Consider the following 17,932-nt stretch of genomic DNA (forward strand, 5'->3'; position numbering starts at 1 on the left):
TGACGTCACCCAGGCCGCTGGTAACACGCGCGTCTCCCGCGGCACTTAAACCAGTGACGTCACACTCACCGCTTGTAACACGCGCGTCCCCCGCTCCACTGGACACGGTGACGTCACACACACGCGCGTCCCCCGCGCCACTTGAACCAGTGACGTCACCCACACGCACGTCCCCCGCAAAGTCCGCGTCGTCACGCGCGCCACTCGCATCACTCGTCACTGCACAAACACAATCACAATCACTGTCACGCGGCGTCACGGGCGCTCGCGTGTCCCCGTCCGGTGCGGTGCGGGTGTCGCGGCGTCACGTGACCTCCATGGGCAGCGTGTCGGCGGCCCGCCGGCGGACCGCCGCGTCGTCGCCGCCGCTCTCCGCGCTCGCGGACAGCGGCGTGGAGTTGGAGGATGTCGCGACCGGTGCGGTCGACGCCTCGACTATCTCGCTGTGGGCAAAGGAAATCAAATTATGAATTTATAGGGTGGAAACTCCTTATCGCTATATATATAAAACCCATTTCTTTTAAATTATTTATAATAACTTAGCTTCTGCCTACCCGATTCTGATGAAAATTGGAATGAATATTTATTATCCAGAATAACATGATGGAAAATTTAACCTTTCCCTCCTTGACCATCATGCTTGATGCGTGGAGCCAAAACATAGACATTGGACATTTGGATTTTTTCCATATATGTAATATGGTTGCTAAGCTAAGACAAATGGTGAAAACATTGTACAATTACATACATCGTTATCTGACGAAATATATTGAGTGTTGAATTCAGAATTATGTAATAAACCGACATTTATTTAAATTATTTTTTACTTTATACTGACAAAGAAATTGGTTGTCTTTTCTTTATTCTCGTAAGCGACTTAAACAAGTTACACACTTAAACGCAAACTTAGAAAAACATTAAAAAACACTCACGCAACAGGCGTAGGCCTCGGTTGTGTGATCAGCCTGCCCTGCCTCGCCTTCAACTGCGCCGTGGTGAACGCTATCGCTTGAACGTTCGCCGACAGCGCCTGCGCACCGGCCCCGGAGATCGCTATCTTCTGTCCCTTTGGCAGTTGAACGTTCTTCTGTAGTAGATTTGCTACCACCGAGCTCGGTATGGAAGCTGTCTTCGGCGGCGCTATCGTTATAGACGTCGACGGATCTGATGAGCTTCGCGGTATTTGAGCTGCGACTTGGACAGTGCGGTTTTTCAGTTGGATCTGATGCCTCACATGAGGCGCTCGGACCGCCGGCATCGCCGCTCTGACGATCTGTCGTCCGTCTAAGCTCACGCTGACTCGATGCGGTCGTGTCGTCGCCGCCATGTTGCCTTTCAACGCGGTACCATCGAACACGACCTGTCGTTTCTTCGCGTCGTTGAAGTCTAGCCTCGCGACGGTCGCTTTGACCGGTGGGGGCTGTCTGAGAACGTTCACCAAGTGCGGCCCCTTGCCGAGCTGCCCGCCTTTGATCTCGAAGAACTGTGCCACGGAGCCCGGCGTGGTTTTCAGTAACGCTGTAGGCGGTTTCGTGTCGCCAATCGCCGCTAGGGATACTACAGACGACAATTGAGCTATCTGTCTGTTTTGAGCGAGTAATTGAGCTCGCTGCGAGTGTGTCAGCGTGTGTGCGTGCAACACTTTGAGTTTGCTCGGGGGTACGTGATGCAACTGCGGTGTTACCACTACCGGATGGTGGTGTAGTTGGAGCGGCTTGTGTGTTAGCGCCGCCGGTGCCAGTTGGACAAGAGGTGCGCCAACTCTTCGCGTTGCATTGGCCACGCTGGCCACGTTGGCCACGCTGACCATGTTGGCCACGCTGGCCATGTTAGCCACGCTGCCCGCTGATACGACGGTGCCGCCCGCTGTTACTACGTTCGACACGCTCGCCACTGTCGCTGTACCCGCTGGAAATATAAAATTATAAGTATACAGGGTGAATTTTTAAAACGGGCCTTCAGGGCCAAATCCGAAACTATAAGGATTAGCGAAAAATGCTGAAAGGAATTACGAGGCCGATTTTAATAAAAACTAAAACTGCATCATTACTTTTTTAAAATAACTTTTTCCCTAGCCGGGAATCGAACGAGTTCATTTTGAAAAAAAATGCACCCTCTATATTATTCCACTATCTGATAGTGTTGCTTATAAGGATCAAAATCTGGAAAGTAATGATAAATGACAAACTAAAGGAAAAGCCTCAATTTTAAGAAAATACATATTTTTTCATATTAATTTGGCAGTTAAGTTCCCGCCATTCATCAATTTAAACATTTCGTGTATTAACATTTTTTTAGGCTCAATGTTTCTAATCATTCGAAATGGACGTTTTGTTTCCCAATAATTTATATTTTTATGTCCGACTTAGCTAAGGTTATTTTTAGGACCATTAAAATAGATTTACTTGCTATGGGCGGAGTTTCGTTTAATAAAGATATAAAGTTGACAATTTGCGAGAATTACTTTTTAGAGTCAAATCCGAGTGATTACTAAAAAAAGAGATATAGAAAATCATATTTAACGTTGAAACGAAGTTGTAAACAACAAACAATAATAATTTACTATGTAATCAGTTATCTATTTTCATTTAAAAATAAATCCCAAACACGGCGGTAACATATTTGCCAAACTATTACTTTCTCATACTAAGCCGTATGTCACGGTTATAACATCGAATAATTAGTTGATTAACCAACAAATTCTTCAATGGTATGACTTATGTATGTTTCTAAAGAATTTTACATAAATCATTTGTTATGTATAATCCTTAAGGATTAGTATGGCAATGTATGGAAAAATATGTATTTTCTTCAAAATTTTCCTTTTCCTTTAATTTGTCACATAACATTATTTCCCAGAATTTGATCCTTATAAGTGACACTATCAGATAGTGGAATAATATAGAGGTGTCATTTTTTTCAAAATGAACTCGTTCGATTCCCGGCTAAGGAAAAAAATATTTTAAAAAACTAATGATGCAGTTTTAGTTTTTATCAAAATCGGCCTCGTAACTCCTTTCAGCATTTTTCGCTAATCCTTATAGTTTCGGATTTAGCCCTGAAGGCCCGTTTTAAAAATTCACCCTGTATAATATAAATTAATTCTTTGTTAAAACATTTCATGGTCCGAACTCCGAGTAGGTTCTATTGTTACCTAATAAAAGCAATTTTGAGAAACACTTATGAGGTATTCCAATTAAGTCTTCATGAATAACAATGCGCATTTTTGGTCAACTTCGGGAAGGTTGATTACAGATGTCCATATCGCATGGGTTACTTACTATTAGATTGATTGCTTATAAAAAATGTATTACACATTAGCGTAAAACAAATTAGGTTGTCGAATGGCTGTTTTATTTTTAGAAAAAATAAGGAAATAACATATCTTTTTGTAAAATAATAATAGGAATATGTGAGAAAAAGTTCCAAATTCTACTGAAAGAAGTATTCACAAATTTCTCAATTCCTCAGTGTTTTTCTTTCTTCTCATCATCCCTAATAATTACCATGTAGTGCACGATCTAGCCCATCGATGTGACAAAACGAGTACGTTTTGTAACCACACTATAGCAATAACATGTTCATAAATGGCATAACAGATGTTAGTTTTGAAATATAATCCACATACAGTGTAAACTCTATATAACGACACTGAAGGGACTGTGCATTTTATGGCGTTATAGAGAGTGGTCGTTAAATGGAGAGAAGAAAAATCAGAATTAGAAAAAGAACCTTTTATTTCAGTTTAGTGTTAGTAGTTATGTACATAAAAAATAATCTTATTTGAACGCTATTGCGTGTAGTCGGTTATTTTTGTCTGACGTCTTTTGCTGCACCAGTAATTTTGTTGTATTTTTTAATTGTTTTATTCATATCTTCTGATATTGAGGCATCTTGGTGACAAAAGAAGTATTTTTTTATGTATGCAGTATGCATGATGCCGACAGTCGAGTTTATTGCGGGCTAGGATAATAAAGCGACAAAAGAACGTACACAGGTGCGCAGTTTTTACTAATTTTAGCAACTTAAAAGGTACTTTTTTATTAAAAGTAACTCAATTGTGGTCGTTATTGAGAGTGGGTGTAATGCTATGTAGAGTGTATCATTGTATGAAATACAAGCTAAACCAACTAAGCCAATTGTTTTCGACGCTTTAGAGAGTTTGTCGTTAAATCGAGTGACGTTACATGGAGTTTACACTGTATGTATAAACAACGAACCGTTGAGTTTGCCCTGAGCGTGTCCGTGCGGTAACACGGCGGCTAGCGGACCGTTCTGCAGCAGCCCCACCACCGCTCCCGAAGTCGCTCCGCTCGCCGCACCGCCCATCGCGGCCGCCGCCTGGTTCTGGAGACGCACCTGTGGATGGAACGAGATTTTATGTTAAGACAAAGATTTACCACATGATGACCAATAACTATAAATACCATAAAAACCACTACAAGTATAATTCGTGCTAAATTGCTAGTCCGCTCTGAAGTTGTTGCGAGCAGGTGTCATGCAATTAGCTATGGCGACGCAATTCATTGCTATATTTAGAGAGGACTAGCAGTTTTACGCGGATTATAAGTAATTAACTAATTAGTAGTCTAGTCTAGTGTAGTGAGGTTTAAAATTCAGATTCTAAATATGGGGGTAAGTGTATCTAGGCAGACATTCCATGTATACAAAATTAATTTATTATCACTTGTTACGGTAAAGGAAAATATAGTAAGGAAGCCTACAAGCTTAAAAGTGTGCAAAATCGAGTTTGAAGAGTTATATTCCTTACACACAGTAAATTTAAAACTTAAATGGTTAAAACTTATACCATGTGTTTTTTTCTTCAAATTCATTTTCTAATTCTCATTCTTAAATAATTCATCACTAAAGGCGTACAAACCCTTCCTCTAGTTATTGAAATAATAGCTGTATAGAAGACGTAAGTCATAACTTAAAATTCGACCATAGGGATTGGTAAAAGAAGAACACAATCTGTAATTTCTGCTCTATTCTGCACACATCCATCTTATCTACACAAGTGGCACTGAATCGAGTCGACTGGCGGATTCCAATCTCGAATTTATTGTACAAACTGCGGGTAGTACAATACGTCTTATTATGTACAGTGCTGAAAGTAAACAATAGATGATACTATTTTATATTTTTTGTCACCTTCAAGCTATCCGACACGGCGACGGTGACGATCGTGACGTCACCGGCACGCCGCCGACGTTATGAAGTGTTTCTTGAGGGGAGAGTGTAAATAAATAAAATACATATTTTCGTTACCTTCAAGCTATCCGACACGGCGACGGTGACGATGTGCGGCGGCGTCGCGTCGGACGTGACGATCGTGACGTCACCGGCCCGCCGGTGCGCCGCCGACGTGATGATGTGTTTCTTGAGAGGCGAGTGCTTCGTCTGTACGGTCTTCAGTTGAACGCCGTGAGGCAGTTGCACCTCCTCGATCGTGTCCTGGCTCTTCTTGTCGATCCTGAGCACCTGGTGGGATTAAGACGTAACTGTATTAGTAAGGTTTTTAGGAGAATGGATAGCTCAAAATATATGCCATTAGCCAAGAGAGGAATTTGTAAGTTGTGACGTCATGATTACGGTGCAAGTTGTGAAATCACGAGAAACAGTGATAGCCTAGTGGTTAAAAATCAGCCCTTTTATCGGAGGTCCGCGATCCGAATATCAGGTACGCAACAGTGATTTTCAAAGTTACATGCCTGAATTAGAAGTTATTTATCACTTGTTATAACGGTGTAGGTAAACATTATAAGGCTAATATACTAAGCCTCAACTAACCAACTCTACGAAATATATTACATAGGATTTTTAAAAAGCTAATCCCGACACCTTTTTAGATTAAAAATGCACCTTGTAAGTTCATGGTAGCCATTCTCACGCAATGACTTTAAATAATGTTAAAATAATTATATTGATACAGTGAAACTTGGTTAAGTGGGACCTGGATAAGTGAGAAACCTCCATAACTGGAACTCATGCTGAGGTCCCAACACTTTGGCACTGAATTACCTCTGTTAGTGGGACGAGGTAAATCTCTATATCTGGGATTTGTTCTTTCTATTTATCATCATAGTTACCTCTATAACTGAGACAGCGAGTAAATTTTATATGCATAAACCTCTGTAACTGAGATGTTTGTGGACAATTGTAGTGCTCACAATAATATGCCCGAGCTTAGCCAAATTAAACTCGTGTATCTGCCTCCGAATACGACAAGTAAATTGCAGCCAATGGATCAAGGCATCATCAACAATTTCAAAATTTATTACAGCAAAGAAGTTGTTCGACATGTTATTAAATCTATAGAAGACAATCAGTGCCCACAAATCGATGTTCTTCAGGCGATGAGGTTTGCTAGGAAAGTATAACTGAACCGCACCTGTATAACTGAAATAACCTGTATTCTCACCTCCATTAATGGAACCCTCTGTAAATGAGACAGATATTTATTTATACCTGTATATCTGAGACACTGGGTAAGTGGAATACCTCTATAAGTGAAACGAAATTGCAGGTCCCTTGATGTCTCACTTAACCAGGTTTCACTGTACTATATTGTCATAAAAAACTAATTTCTTTACAAAGAATACCGAACAAAGCTCAATAATCCAAGTACGTAATACACATTATCAGACTACCAACCTCATTGACCTCCTCGACTATGATCTTGCTGTTCGGCACCGGCGCCGGCGGCGGTCGTCCGTCCTGCTTATTCACACTCGCACTCGCACTACTACCACTCGTAGTAGTCGTAGTCGTAGTATTGGGCGTGTCGTTGCGTTTCCGCTGCGGCGGCGGCGCGGGCGGCGGCGGGCCGCGCTCAGCCGCCGGCGCGTACAGCGGCGAGGCGGGCGCGGCCGCCACGCGCACGCGGCTGCTGCCGCGCGGCTCGCCCCACCGCCGCCTGCGGCCAGAGCCCGCACGCCCGTCCGCGCTCTGGCCTTGCGATAAAAAAGAATCTTTGTCCTCCACTGTGTTCACCAGCTCCTCCAACATGTCCTCGCTTATCGCGAGTCTTCTGTCGTCCTTGTCGTTCAAATCGACATCCAACGCCTTCAAATCTGTATCAGACAGAATACTCTCGACTTGCGCTTCAGTCAGCCCGAAGTTATCTCCGAGCAAATCCTCGCCGCTGACGTCCAACGAACTGCCGCTGTTATCGACCTCCGGGTGGATGGTGTCGGCGAATAACCCGCCGAGAGTGAACTCGGCGGTGGTGAATGTGTCGAGCACGCCGGAGGGCGGGTCGAGGCGCAGCTCCACCGCGATGGGCGTGTCGGCGCCGACCGGGAAGAAGTCGTCCGACGGCGTCGGGTCGCGAGGCGGCGACGGCGGCGGTGTTTTCGGTCGGAAATGTAACCTGGACATCGAAAATCAGTATAAACTATTGATTTAGCAAGGTTTCTTGACGAATATTCTATCAATAAACAATTGACAAAATATGCAACAAACGATGGAAATTAAAAATACAGTCAAATCTAAAACTGTGTAAGGCGTGTACAATTAACAACGCCGTGTATACATATAAATGTACATATATATGTACATGTAAATGTACATATACAATATGAGTTTTTAAATTAATAAAAACCCAAAAAAAATACAAAGTTTTTCAACAATTATTCAAGGTAGTAGACCCGGTATTACCCACTACCACCTCATTTATTTGTGCCTTATAACAATGGCATAGAGTTGCTGTTGTTATGAATTTAAATTTGTATTTATTTTAATGGATATTGTGCATTAACTAAATTATTTCAAAATACTTAATATTTTACTCAATCCATTGAAAAAATGAGTTCGAATTCAATGCAGTGCCAACTACATCTGAACAGTGTATATATCAAAAAAGAAAATATTAAACATGCAAAGAAAAACTTAAAACCTAAATACTAGAAGAGCCCTTCACAAATGTGCAGAGACATAACACGTATGTATAACAAAGGTATAACTCACCATTTTTTCTGAACCTCATTGATGAACCTCTCAAACTCCCGCTCCACCGGATGGAGGCTCTCGTCCGAATCGTAGCTGCTATCGCTGCAGCTACTCCACGACCGCTTCCTCATAACACTATTCAAGTTCTCCCTAACAACACTGTCTATAGTTCTCACACTAACACTAATATCACTTTGAACACTGCACATATCGTTTGGTAACACACCGCTACCGCTGTCCGCTCTGTCTTCGGTGTCCAGCGATAACGGTTTAACGTTTATATCGGTTATATTTAACTTCACATCACTATCTGTTCCTGTTAGTTTCAACTCGTCCGCGTTCAGTTTGAACTCGCCGCCGTCCAATCGGACGTCGTTGACGAGTTTGAAGTCGACGTCGACCTTGACGTCGTCGACGTCCATCTTGACCTCGCTGATGTCCAACTTGACGTCGTCCGCGTCGACGTCGACCCACAGATGCGGATGCTTGGAGAGGTGCCGTCGGAACGCGTGCCGCCAGGGGTACTTCCCGCCGGAATGGTAGTCTCGGGTCATCTCTTTGGGCGTCCGATGTGGTCTTGTTTCTAGCTCCACCTGCAAGATACATATTTCTGTGTTAATAACATATCTCTTTATAGATCAATAAATGATAAAAAAAATAAACTATTATATTTTATGTTGCCATCATTTACATGCACAAAATGTATAAGTTAGCCAAATATGCACTGACAAACCGTTCTTGATTTTGCTATATTTTACCTTTTGATGCCACCCTCTGCAAAGACAACCGACACCTCTATATGAAATATGGTTTCTACTTGAATTCGATCACAAATGCGTTGCCACTGTTAATGACTATGTTGGTCGCCTTGCCAATGTTTGAACCTAAAAATTTCAGACTAATTGTTCCGAAAACTTACCCAAGGGTGAAGGACCTATTTTTCACCGACCTTGACGCCACAACTCCTGATGGGTTGGATGCGGAGGAGCCTTATCAAACCTACAGTTGCACCCGTGTTCGCTACATACCTCCTCGTCGCGCATGGCCCTGGTGTGGCTGGAAGCGGGCGGATGGAAGGGAAGGGCTGCCCACAGCTCGTCGAGGGGGGTCGCTCGCCTGTCGAGCAGCACGCGGCGGGGGTACGGGTATTGTAGTGATGTCAGCGGGTAGTATCGTAGTGTGACGACCTCCTCGTCGCGCAAGGCCCTAGTGTGGCTTGATGCGGTCGCTCGCCTGTCGAGCAGCACGCGGCGGGAGTACGGGGAGTGTAGTGACGTCAGTGGGTAGTGGTAGTGTATCACCTTCAAGGGGAGGTCGCACGCCGGTCGAGCATCACACGACCGCGCGGACCCCACCCGGTAGTGACGTCAGCGAGTAGTATCATAGTGTGACGTACCTCCTCGTCGCCGACCTCGTACCCGACCAAACGGACGCCACGCGGCGGGAGTACGGGGAGTGTGATGACGTCAGCGGGTGGACCGAGCGGACCCAACGCAGTGAGGGTACGGGTATTGTAATGATGTCAGCGGGTAGTGTCACAGTGTATAGCGTACCTCCTCGTCGCGCAAGGCCCTGGTGTGGCTTGAAGCGGGCGGATGGAAAGGCAGGGCTGGCCAGAGCTCGTCCAGGGGGGTCGCTCGCCTGTCGAGCAGCACCCGACCGCCGCGGCCGAGGCGTCGCCGCACGAACCCCACACAGCGGGGGTACGGGGAGTTGAGGGACGTCAGCGTGTACCTGGGGGGGGTCCACGGAGTTATGTTAGTCGATATTACTTAAATTATACACACAAAAAGATAGTTATACTTGTCTCCGTATATAAGATTCCAGTGGTGATAATTCTTAGTCTCTTACACCCATTAATAATATTCAATGTCAAACAACTTTTGTGTATGCAGATGTTTGTGTGTGATGTTCAAAATTTCGAATCGCGGTGGTCAGAAACCAAAAACTGCTTACAATTAAACTAACAGGTGTAACATGAGCCAATTGATTGTAATTCAAATACATTTACATTTTGAATGTGAGTCTTTTGCATTTGCGATAATTGAATTTTTTTTAGTTATCTTTCGACATTTTCGAGACATATTGTATATTTTTATTAATATTTTTTTATTTCTATTTTTATTAAAACTCTTATGTAATAGCAACATTTAATCCCAATAAATGTTGTTCTTAACTACTCTTAGTATCTTTGTAATTTAATATTTTTAAACAAATATATAATAATGTAATACAATTTTTGTTTGTCGCCCGAACCCGAACAACATACATACATACATACATCGAGATGTATTATTCCTAAGAATCTAATATATCGTAATACAGACCTATACCGATTGTCCAACTCGTGTTCGAAGAGGCCATCCATACTCGGGCTGTCGGGGTCCACGGGGTCGCCGCACAACGTTGACGTTGGCTTTAAATTTAGAAACATTTCTTATAACGCTCAAACGCTCAAAATATCTACTTTTTTATTATATATTTGCCGAAAACAAAATAACAACAAAGTAAATTTATAATTAAATAGCATTACCTAAAATTGATAGAAACTGATTGAGTAAATTTTGAAATCTATCAATATTTATCACCAACTTGTTCTCTATAGTGCGTGAATGAGAAACATACAAAAAAGCCACCATTTTCGATGAAATTCTTTATTGAAATAAGTTATATGAATATTTATAGATTTTTCTATAATTTAACTATGTTGAAAGATATTAAACAAAAAAGAAACAAAAAAAAATATTTTTAAAAATAAATAAGTAGCCATTCATTCATTTATCATTCATTCACTGTTATCATACTAACCAATCACTGATAAAAGCAACAATTCATTCACTGAATTAAATTTATTCAAGAATAGTTTAACCATAACTATTGAACACAGATGTCCTATAACAAAATTAAAAAAAAAAACGGCAAAACTTTGCAAAAACCTTACCATTTCATAATAACAGCCGGGTTTCCGTCGGAACGCGAACGGCCCGTCGTCTGGCGGCGGTCCCTCAGTACGTGTGGACTCGTCCTCCGATGATGTGCACACTCCTGAATCTATAACAATTTCATATCAAGATATATTATTTATGAAAGATGAAAATAAAATGTTGAAATATTATGGTTAGTTAATCATTATTCACTACTTGTCCAAAATGAGAAAAATTGTTTTATATATTATGGGTAGTTGAGGGTTAGAATACAAATGTAAGAACAGAAGGTAGTTCCTTTTAAAAATGTAATTTCCTTTATTTTGTTATTAGCTTGTTAGAATTTAAACTATCGAATGGCACCATTTGAAATCTTTTTCTATTCTTTATACTGCCAGATATGACCATTTACATCCAATGTAAAAAATATGCTTTTATGAAAATAGGAGAACTATATTCAATGAAAAAGAAATCTCGCATTATGGCATTAATTGAACCCCAAATGTATCTACAGGTTGCGTATTTTGCTATTATTTTTTTTTATTTTACAAAGATTTTATTATTGAAAAACTCACCTCTGAGACTTGGTGTGGGTCCGGTTGTATGATGCCTGTGCTTCTTCCGTTTGTAAGGTCGCTTCTCGCGCTAAGGAATAAAATGCAGATGATTATTATTTTGACTACTTGTCCTTTATGGTTAAGAGTATGAAAATGAATGATGCATGAAGTAATAGTTTCATTTCTCTTTTGTCAAATTATTCATCGGCTATGTTATAAATTAATTTCGTAATCAGTCCATTCGCCACTCAAAGCTAAGTCATAGTCATAGATTTAGGGCACAATAAAGTTGGCCACCCTTGAACTAAAGAGTGAGGTAGAATACGCGTGTGCGTGTGCGTGTGTATGTGTGTGTGTGTGTGTGTGTGTGTGTGTGTGTGTGTGTGCGTGTGTGTGTGTGTGTGTGCGCGCGTGTGTGTGTGTGTGTGTGCGTGTGTGTGTGTGTGTGTGTGTGTGTCACCTGTCGGGGCTGTCGTGTGTGTGTGTGTGTGTCGTGTGGTTCATGTGCAGAACCCTATATGGATGTATATCGTGTGTGTATGTGTGTGTGTGCGCGTGTCACCTGTCGGGGCTGGTCGAGCGGCGGCGCGGGCGCGCGCGGCGCGTAGTGCTGCGCGGCGAACGGCTCGCGCCGGAACGTCGCCGCCGCCACCGTCACCGCCGGGTACTGCGGCCTGAGGACGAACAACGTACATACTGTTAATAACAATAATAAAATATTTATTTCATAAACATATCGAAGGTGGTAGAACCCTTTGTGGTTCGACTCCGACGGCACCACCGCCACACCTATTTGTACCTAATAACAGCAGTGTTAGGCGCTGCTGTGTTCCGTTTTGAAAGGTGTGGTGAGGGAGACAGACTTTTCCGAGGCATTCCAGCTAAGTCCTCAGGCGTAGCGGCGCATATGTGGCTGACCTCTCGTAGGAATATCTAATCCTACCTGGGGTTGATTACATATGTCCATGGGCGGCAGTAGTCACTTACCATCAGGTGGACTTCATGCTCGTCTCCTACTCCTATATAATGAAAAAAAAAAAACCACAATAACACCTTTTAGCGTACACAATGTTATTAGGTGTACGGTAACATTATAGCTGCTAAATTATTGTTTTTTTTTTTTATAGCATGTAAATTACGAACGACAGTGATCACTTATTATCTGGTGGAAGACACGTTCACTGCTCCAATTTCATAAAAAAATATTTAATAAATTCTATAAAACTCCGACCTGGTAAAAAAAACCCTAAACAAAACATGGCTAAAAATAAACTAGTTTCCCTCTATGCTGAAATGTTACCTCGGCGACAACTCAAGTAGGAGCCGGTTTACAAAGGCACCAGCAATGAACCGTCGGTCGCACGAACTCTAACTCCAAAAAACGTCGTAAATTGCCCAAAAATACACCAATATCCCTCTTCACCAACTCACCTAGGAGGCAGTTCAGGTAGGAGCTGGTTCGCGAAGTCCCCGGCGAGGAACCGTCTGTCCGTGAGCAGCAGCGTCAAGCGCACGAGGTCCCGCTTCGCCTTCTCGCGTCTCTTCACCAGCTCGAGGAGCGTCAGCGCGCGGAGCAGGTCCCGACGGAGCTTCAGCATCTTCTCGTACGAGCTCTCGTCGTTTTTCCTGGAAGAATAGCTCGATGGTAGTGTTTTGGAAGAAATAGCAAATTGTCAACGAACAGATTGGTTTTAAGTCCTGTGTAGATGGTAAAAAATTAAGAGGCAAAATTATAATTATAAAGCCAAGTGCTTTGGTAGAATGATAGAGAAATTCTAAGAAATGTAAAACAATATTGAATAAAGAAGTTGGTAGGATTCCTGTTAAGATTCTTCATTTTTCAGAGAAAAAAGTTATTTCAGAGGCCAAATGTACTCAATACCTTCTCAATATTATTGTTTGCCAATCAAAAACATCGCCAACGAAAGGATTGGTTCAATTCCCATTAGGATACCTGAATTCTATGAAACAAATGTCTGATTGAAAAGCTAAATGTAATTGATTCTTGATTTGATTGCATTTTGTAAATGTTTGTCCAGTCAAGATCCAATAATAATAATCAAGTAACTCAACAAACTTATATTGAAAAAATATCTACATTCGATACAATGATTGAATGTATTTTTTTCTGAAAGCAAGACGTTAAAGATATCAAAGGAATATATATCAAAGATATCTCTAAATAAAATGTATGAACAACAATATAATCAACAAATATTTTATAGAAGGAGATAGGGCCTTTAAGCCAAAAAAGAATTATCTGAACACTTGGCTTGCTGGAACAAATTCCGTTACATCCTTAGAATATTCTTGACTTCAATCGAATCAAAGACGTTTGTAGAAGAAAGTTAATCAAAATCTTGGCTCAGCGAAAAAATCTCAGAAATATTCCAGAAGGGGAAGAAGCACAAAAACATGAACATACCTCGTAACCACAACATGTTTGACGATCGTACATATTTCCAGGGCGTTCTCACCTGTTCTTTCGCGTCTGCATCTTCTCCGTTCTCCGCCTGAACGCCAGGTAGGGGTTGTTCGTCGACTGGCCGGGCCGGCTCTCCGTCTTCACGGCTAGGACTAGGGGGTGTTGCTGTGGACAATTGGGTTATGACGTCACACATCTCTTGTTTTATTAGGTTGACCGCCCATTGGTTTGTATCCCTTGAGCTACTAGTGGTTAAAACGACTGTCAAAACTGCTGCCAAACTGTTCAGCGAATTTTGTAGCTTATACATGTATACAGACGTATAGACAACAGAATATAGATAGATATTTTAAATAAAATCAAGCATGTACCGCTCCATTGCTAAAACAACAAATTTGTCGCCCGAGCATTAGCGATTTAAGCAACTGTTCAGTAGCTTAAGAGACAAAATGATGGCATTACTATCGCTCAAGAGATAGACAATAAGCGGTCAGCCTTAATATTTAATCAAGTTGTGTAAGAGTAATTAAGCTTAACAATTTAGTGCTATATTTTCAAATATTTTTTTTTGGAAGGTAGGTACTTTTAGAAGTTACTTATTTAGAGCAAATCTCAAACTGCAAAGGAAAACATAGTAAGCTTATTAGAAATTAATATTCACATACAGCAAATATCAAATAGCGAAGGAAAACATCGTGATACAACCGACATTCCTGAATTGTCAAAGTTTGTCAAATCTACCAACACGCACATGGTCGTCTATAGCGTTCTCATTCTCAGAAAATAATGATGATGATGTTGTTGATGCCCACAATCAAGATTAGTTTTTGGTCTTTGTTCATTATTATAATAATGTCATATATGGAGATTCTAATGCTTGTAAATATGAAAATGATGATGTTGATAAACATGAAAATAATGATAAAGATGACAATGATTATGACGATGACGATGTTGATTATGATAATGTAAATGTACCGAGAGATGCGGTTAGACGCCGTCACGTCACATGTGGTGTTCTATAATACGATGCGACAAGAATTACTTGATTCAAACGTATGTTAGCTATGAGACTAACAGTGATGAGCCGCTTGTTGAGCCAGTAGTCGTACACGGCGATCACGAGGTCGTCGTGCCTCTCCAGGAGCAGCTTCGCCTCGTTCAGCGTGACCACCGTCTGACCGGAGCTTCTCTCCAGCTTGTCCATCATCTGTTCGAACTTTAGCTCTGGAAAGGTGATGAGAATGTTTCTTTAACAACTGACCTGATCTTACTGATCTGGGAAAGACTATTGGAATTTGAAGATTACTACAAAATATTTTTGGGTAGCGTTTTAAGTATTAATATTTCTTTTTCAATAACATTAAATAGTAGCCTTAAATGAAAGGGCACTTCCTCATGAATATAAACAACATAACGTAATTAGAAGTCCAAATATCATATAAGCGTGTATAAGGCTTTTAACTCAGTGTTAAAAGATATCAACGCAACTGTGGCCGACCTCAGGAAGGAATCCTATCCTATTTGGGGTTAACTACAGATGTTTACGGGCGGCAGTGGCCACATACCAACGAAGACTCAACATTTCATTTGTTATTTCCATATTACAAAAAAAGCTTTAAGGAGTATTACAAGGCTCATCGTTAGGGCCGATATTTTTACAACTCTACGAATCTGACATGATAGGACAAGGAAATGATAAAATGATTATAGAAACGTGTAAATTACCTGTGCTTGTGCGAGTTACCTGTGAGCTCGGGATGCCTCTGCTGCTTGAGCCATCTCTCGTCCTCCGAGTCGATGTCGTACTCCGGCGCCTCCTGTTCCTCCCATAGCGCTGTAACAAACATAAAAAATATATTTAATGGCAATTATAGACGTAGCGTAGTAAATACCTCAATAACCTTCATAAAAAAATAAGTAATGTAAAGTTCATAACATATATAACTCAATATTTTACAATTTTCAATAGGTAGGTAAGGTAGATAGGTAATATCGAAAATTTAAACATTACTTTACAATTATTTATATATTCAACATTGCCAGCTGTCCATTCGGGATTTAGGTCCTGGTAACATAGCTTGTCGAGGAAACAAAGGGTAACACTATAGGTATATAAGGGCGTAGAAGATAATTATTTGACATAAAAAAGCCTTTGCCATGGAAACTACGGTCGATAGATATAGCTCATAATTTTGATTTTGAATATCTTTCTGTGCATGTAACATTTTTATAGAACGTTTAACGAGAAAAAGCAATGGATAAAAGTTAATGTATCCCAATTATGGAAATGATGTCCTGATTAAAGAGCGTACTAATTGAAGTCCATGCGAACGGCGAGTTAATATCGATTAATTCAATAATGAGACACATTGGAACATCAATTAATGCGGATAACTCATTAATTGCAACCCGTATATCATAGCATAAAAACAATTTATGTGTTTGCAGGTTTGAATACTAGGTATCCAATATTTTTATAACGGTAAGACTGGTCTGCTAGACTTGTAATCACCGTCGTGTATAGACATTTGTAACATCAAAGGAGTCGCTAATGGCAAGCTGGTTTTGGAGAAGAGCTATCTTTGCACCTTATTAGAAAAGTCCCATTTAATAAAGCTTCGGGAATATCGCAGGTGAAATTTTATGTCACGTCTTGCCACGTGGCATAAAACGTACTTTTAATTTTTCGAAATTATTCACGCGTCTTTCCACCACTATGGAGCAGGCCTGGAGCAAACTCCACCAGACTACTCCGACGTGTACTGGTGCCAGTGGTGTCCAACCCGTGTCAGATGTTTTCAAACCACTAATAAGGGATTTAGCAAGATTCAACGACTGCTATACAATAATAACAACCGGGACCATTTCATCCATAGTGAGTGAAGCGCCGTCAACAGCAGTAGTATCAGCAGCACTTTATTGTACCCACAACATGAAGTAACAAAGTAACATACAAAAGGCGGCCTTATCGCTAAACAGCGATGACTTCAAGGCAACCTTAAGGTTGGTAATAGTAAGGATGAGCTAAAAAAAATTATAACGGCTTTTTATTGCTATAACGATCACTGCGACATGAAAAAGTTTCAGACGTCAAGAGTTACCTAAGGGTATGTAACGTTGTGCATATTGTCTGTTAAGCTGGGTACTCACTAACGTACTGCAACTGTAACGAAACAGATACAGTAACATGCTCATATTGTGTACGCGTGATACGTTACATGCGCTAATGTCCCCCCGCCGCCACGGACGCGAAATATTTTTTTTATTTCAAAACTCACGCGACCGCAATTTCGCGATCAAGTGGCTGTCGCGTTTCATAGTAGCCATCGGACAGAAACAGATCAATATACGCTGCCCATTGTCGCAGCATAAACAGCAGCCAATTGTAACGCAGCAGAAATAAATCGCGCCCTGAAAACCACAACTGTCATTTTCCTACATTTCATATTCATACGCGTGCTGCGTGCGCGGTGAAAGCTGAAGAAAAATACTCCTTTCGTGATAGTGTGCAGTGATAGCCTAGTGGTTATAAAACTCGGCCTCTAGATCTAGGGGTTCGAGGTTCAAATCCCAGGCCTCTGATTTTTCAAAAAGTTATGTGCGTATTAGACATTAAGTATCACTTGCTAAACGAAGGATTATCACTTGCTAAGTGAAGGAAAACATCGTGAGGAAACCTGCATATCTGAGATTTATAAATAAAACTCAAATGTATGTGAAGTCTACCAATACGCACTTGGCCAGCGACCCGTGCCCAGCAGTGGACCCGTGCCCAGCAGTGGGACAGTAATGGGTTGATGATGACTCCTTGAGTTAAAAAGCATTACAGTAACGAATACGCGATTATCATCGGTTCGCTACGAGCCGTTCGCCCTCTTACAAGCCCCTTACACACTATAATTTTTAGTTACAATAATCACAAGTGTTTTGGTTACAGTGACCTCTCACTAGTATGTACCCAGCATTACAGAACATATGATGCGGTCACGCCATGTAACAGACGACCTTCGCCCGCCGGCGCAGCTGACGTCGCACATAAATATACAGTTTTGTGATAAATTTGTAAACCT

General features: G+C 41.3%; 1 protein-coding gene across 1 annotated transcript in view; it reads right to left on the minus strand.

Moving 5' to 3' along the window:
- Positions 1 to 304: 304 nt before the first annotated feature.
- The window catches only part of E(Pc) (Enhancer of Polycomb), a 112,564-nt gene continuing 94,936 nt past the window's right edge, over positions 305 to 17,932 (minus strand). The window contains exons 3-17 of the mRNA XM_073081303.1: positions 15,607 to 15,696; positions 14,938 to 15,086; positions 13,912 to 14,024; positions 12,866 to 13,060; positions 11,997 to 12,108; positions 11,453 to 11,522; positions 10,895 to 11,004; positions 10,281 to 10,369; positions 9,507 to 9,687; positions 7,972 to 8,546; positions 6,658 to 7,375; positions 5,272 to 5,484; positions 4,221 to 4,359; positions 933 to 1,908; positions 305 to 443 (exon numbers count right to left, since the gene is read on the minus strand). Of these exons, the coding sequence (XP_072937404.1) occupies positions 305 to 443; positions 933 to 1,908; positions 4,221 to 4,359; positions 5,272 to 5,484; positions 6,658 to 7,375; positions 7,972 to 8,546; positions 9,507 to 9,687; positions 10,281 to 10,369; positions 10,895 to 11,004; positions 11,453 to 11,522; positions 11,997 to 12,108; positions 12,866 to 13,060; positions 13,912 to 14,024; positions 14,938 to 15,086; positions 15,607 to 15,696 (3,869 nt within the window). The remainder of the gene's footprint in view (positions 444 to 932; positions 1,909 to 4,220; positions 4,360 to 5,271; positions 5,485 to 6,657; positions 7,376 to 7,971; positions 8,547 to 9,506; positions 9,688 to 10,280; positions 10,370 to 10,894; positions 11,005 to 11,452; positions 11,523 to 11,996; positions 12,109 to 12,865; positions 13,061 to 13,911; positions 14,025 to 14,937; positions 15,087 to 15,606; positions 15,697 to 17,932) is intronic.

Source organism: Epargyreus clarus, unplaced genomic scaffold (assembly GCF_041222505.1).
Source record: "Epargyreus clarus isolate Ecla_fem2 unplaced genomic scaffold, WU_Ecla_fem_2.2 ptg000016l, whole genome shotgun sequence".
In the NCBI taxonomy this organism is placed as follows: Eukaryota; Metazoa; Arthropoda; class Insecta; order Lepidoptera; family Hesperiidae; genus Epargyreus; species Epargyreus clarus.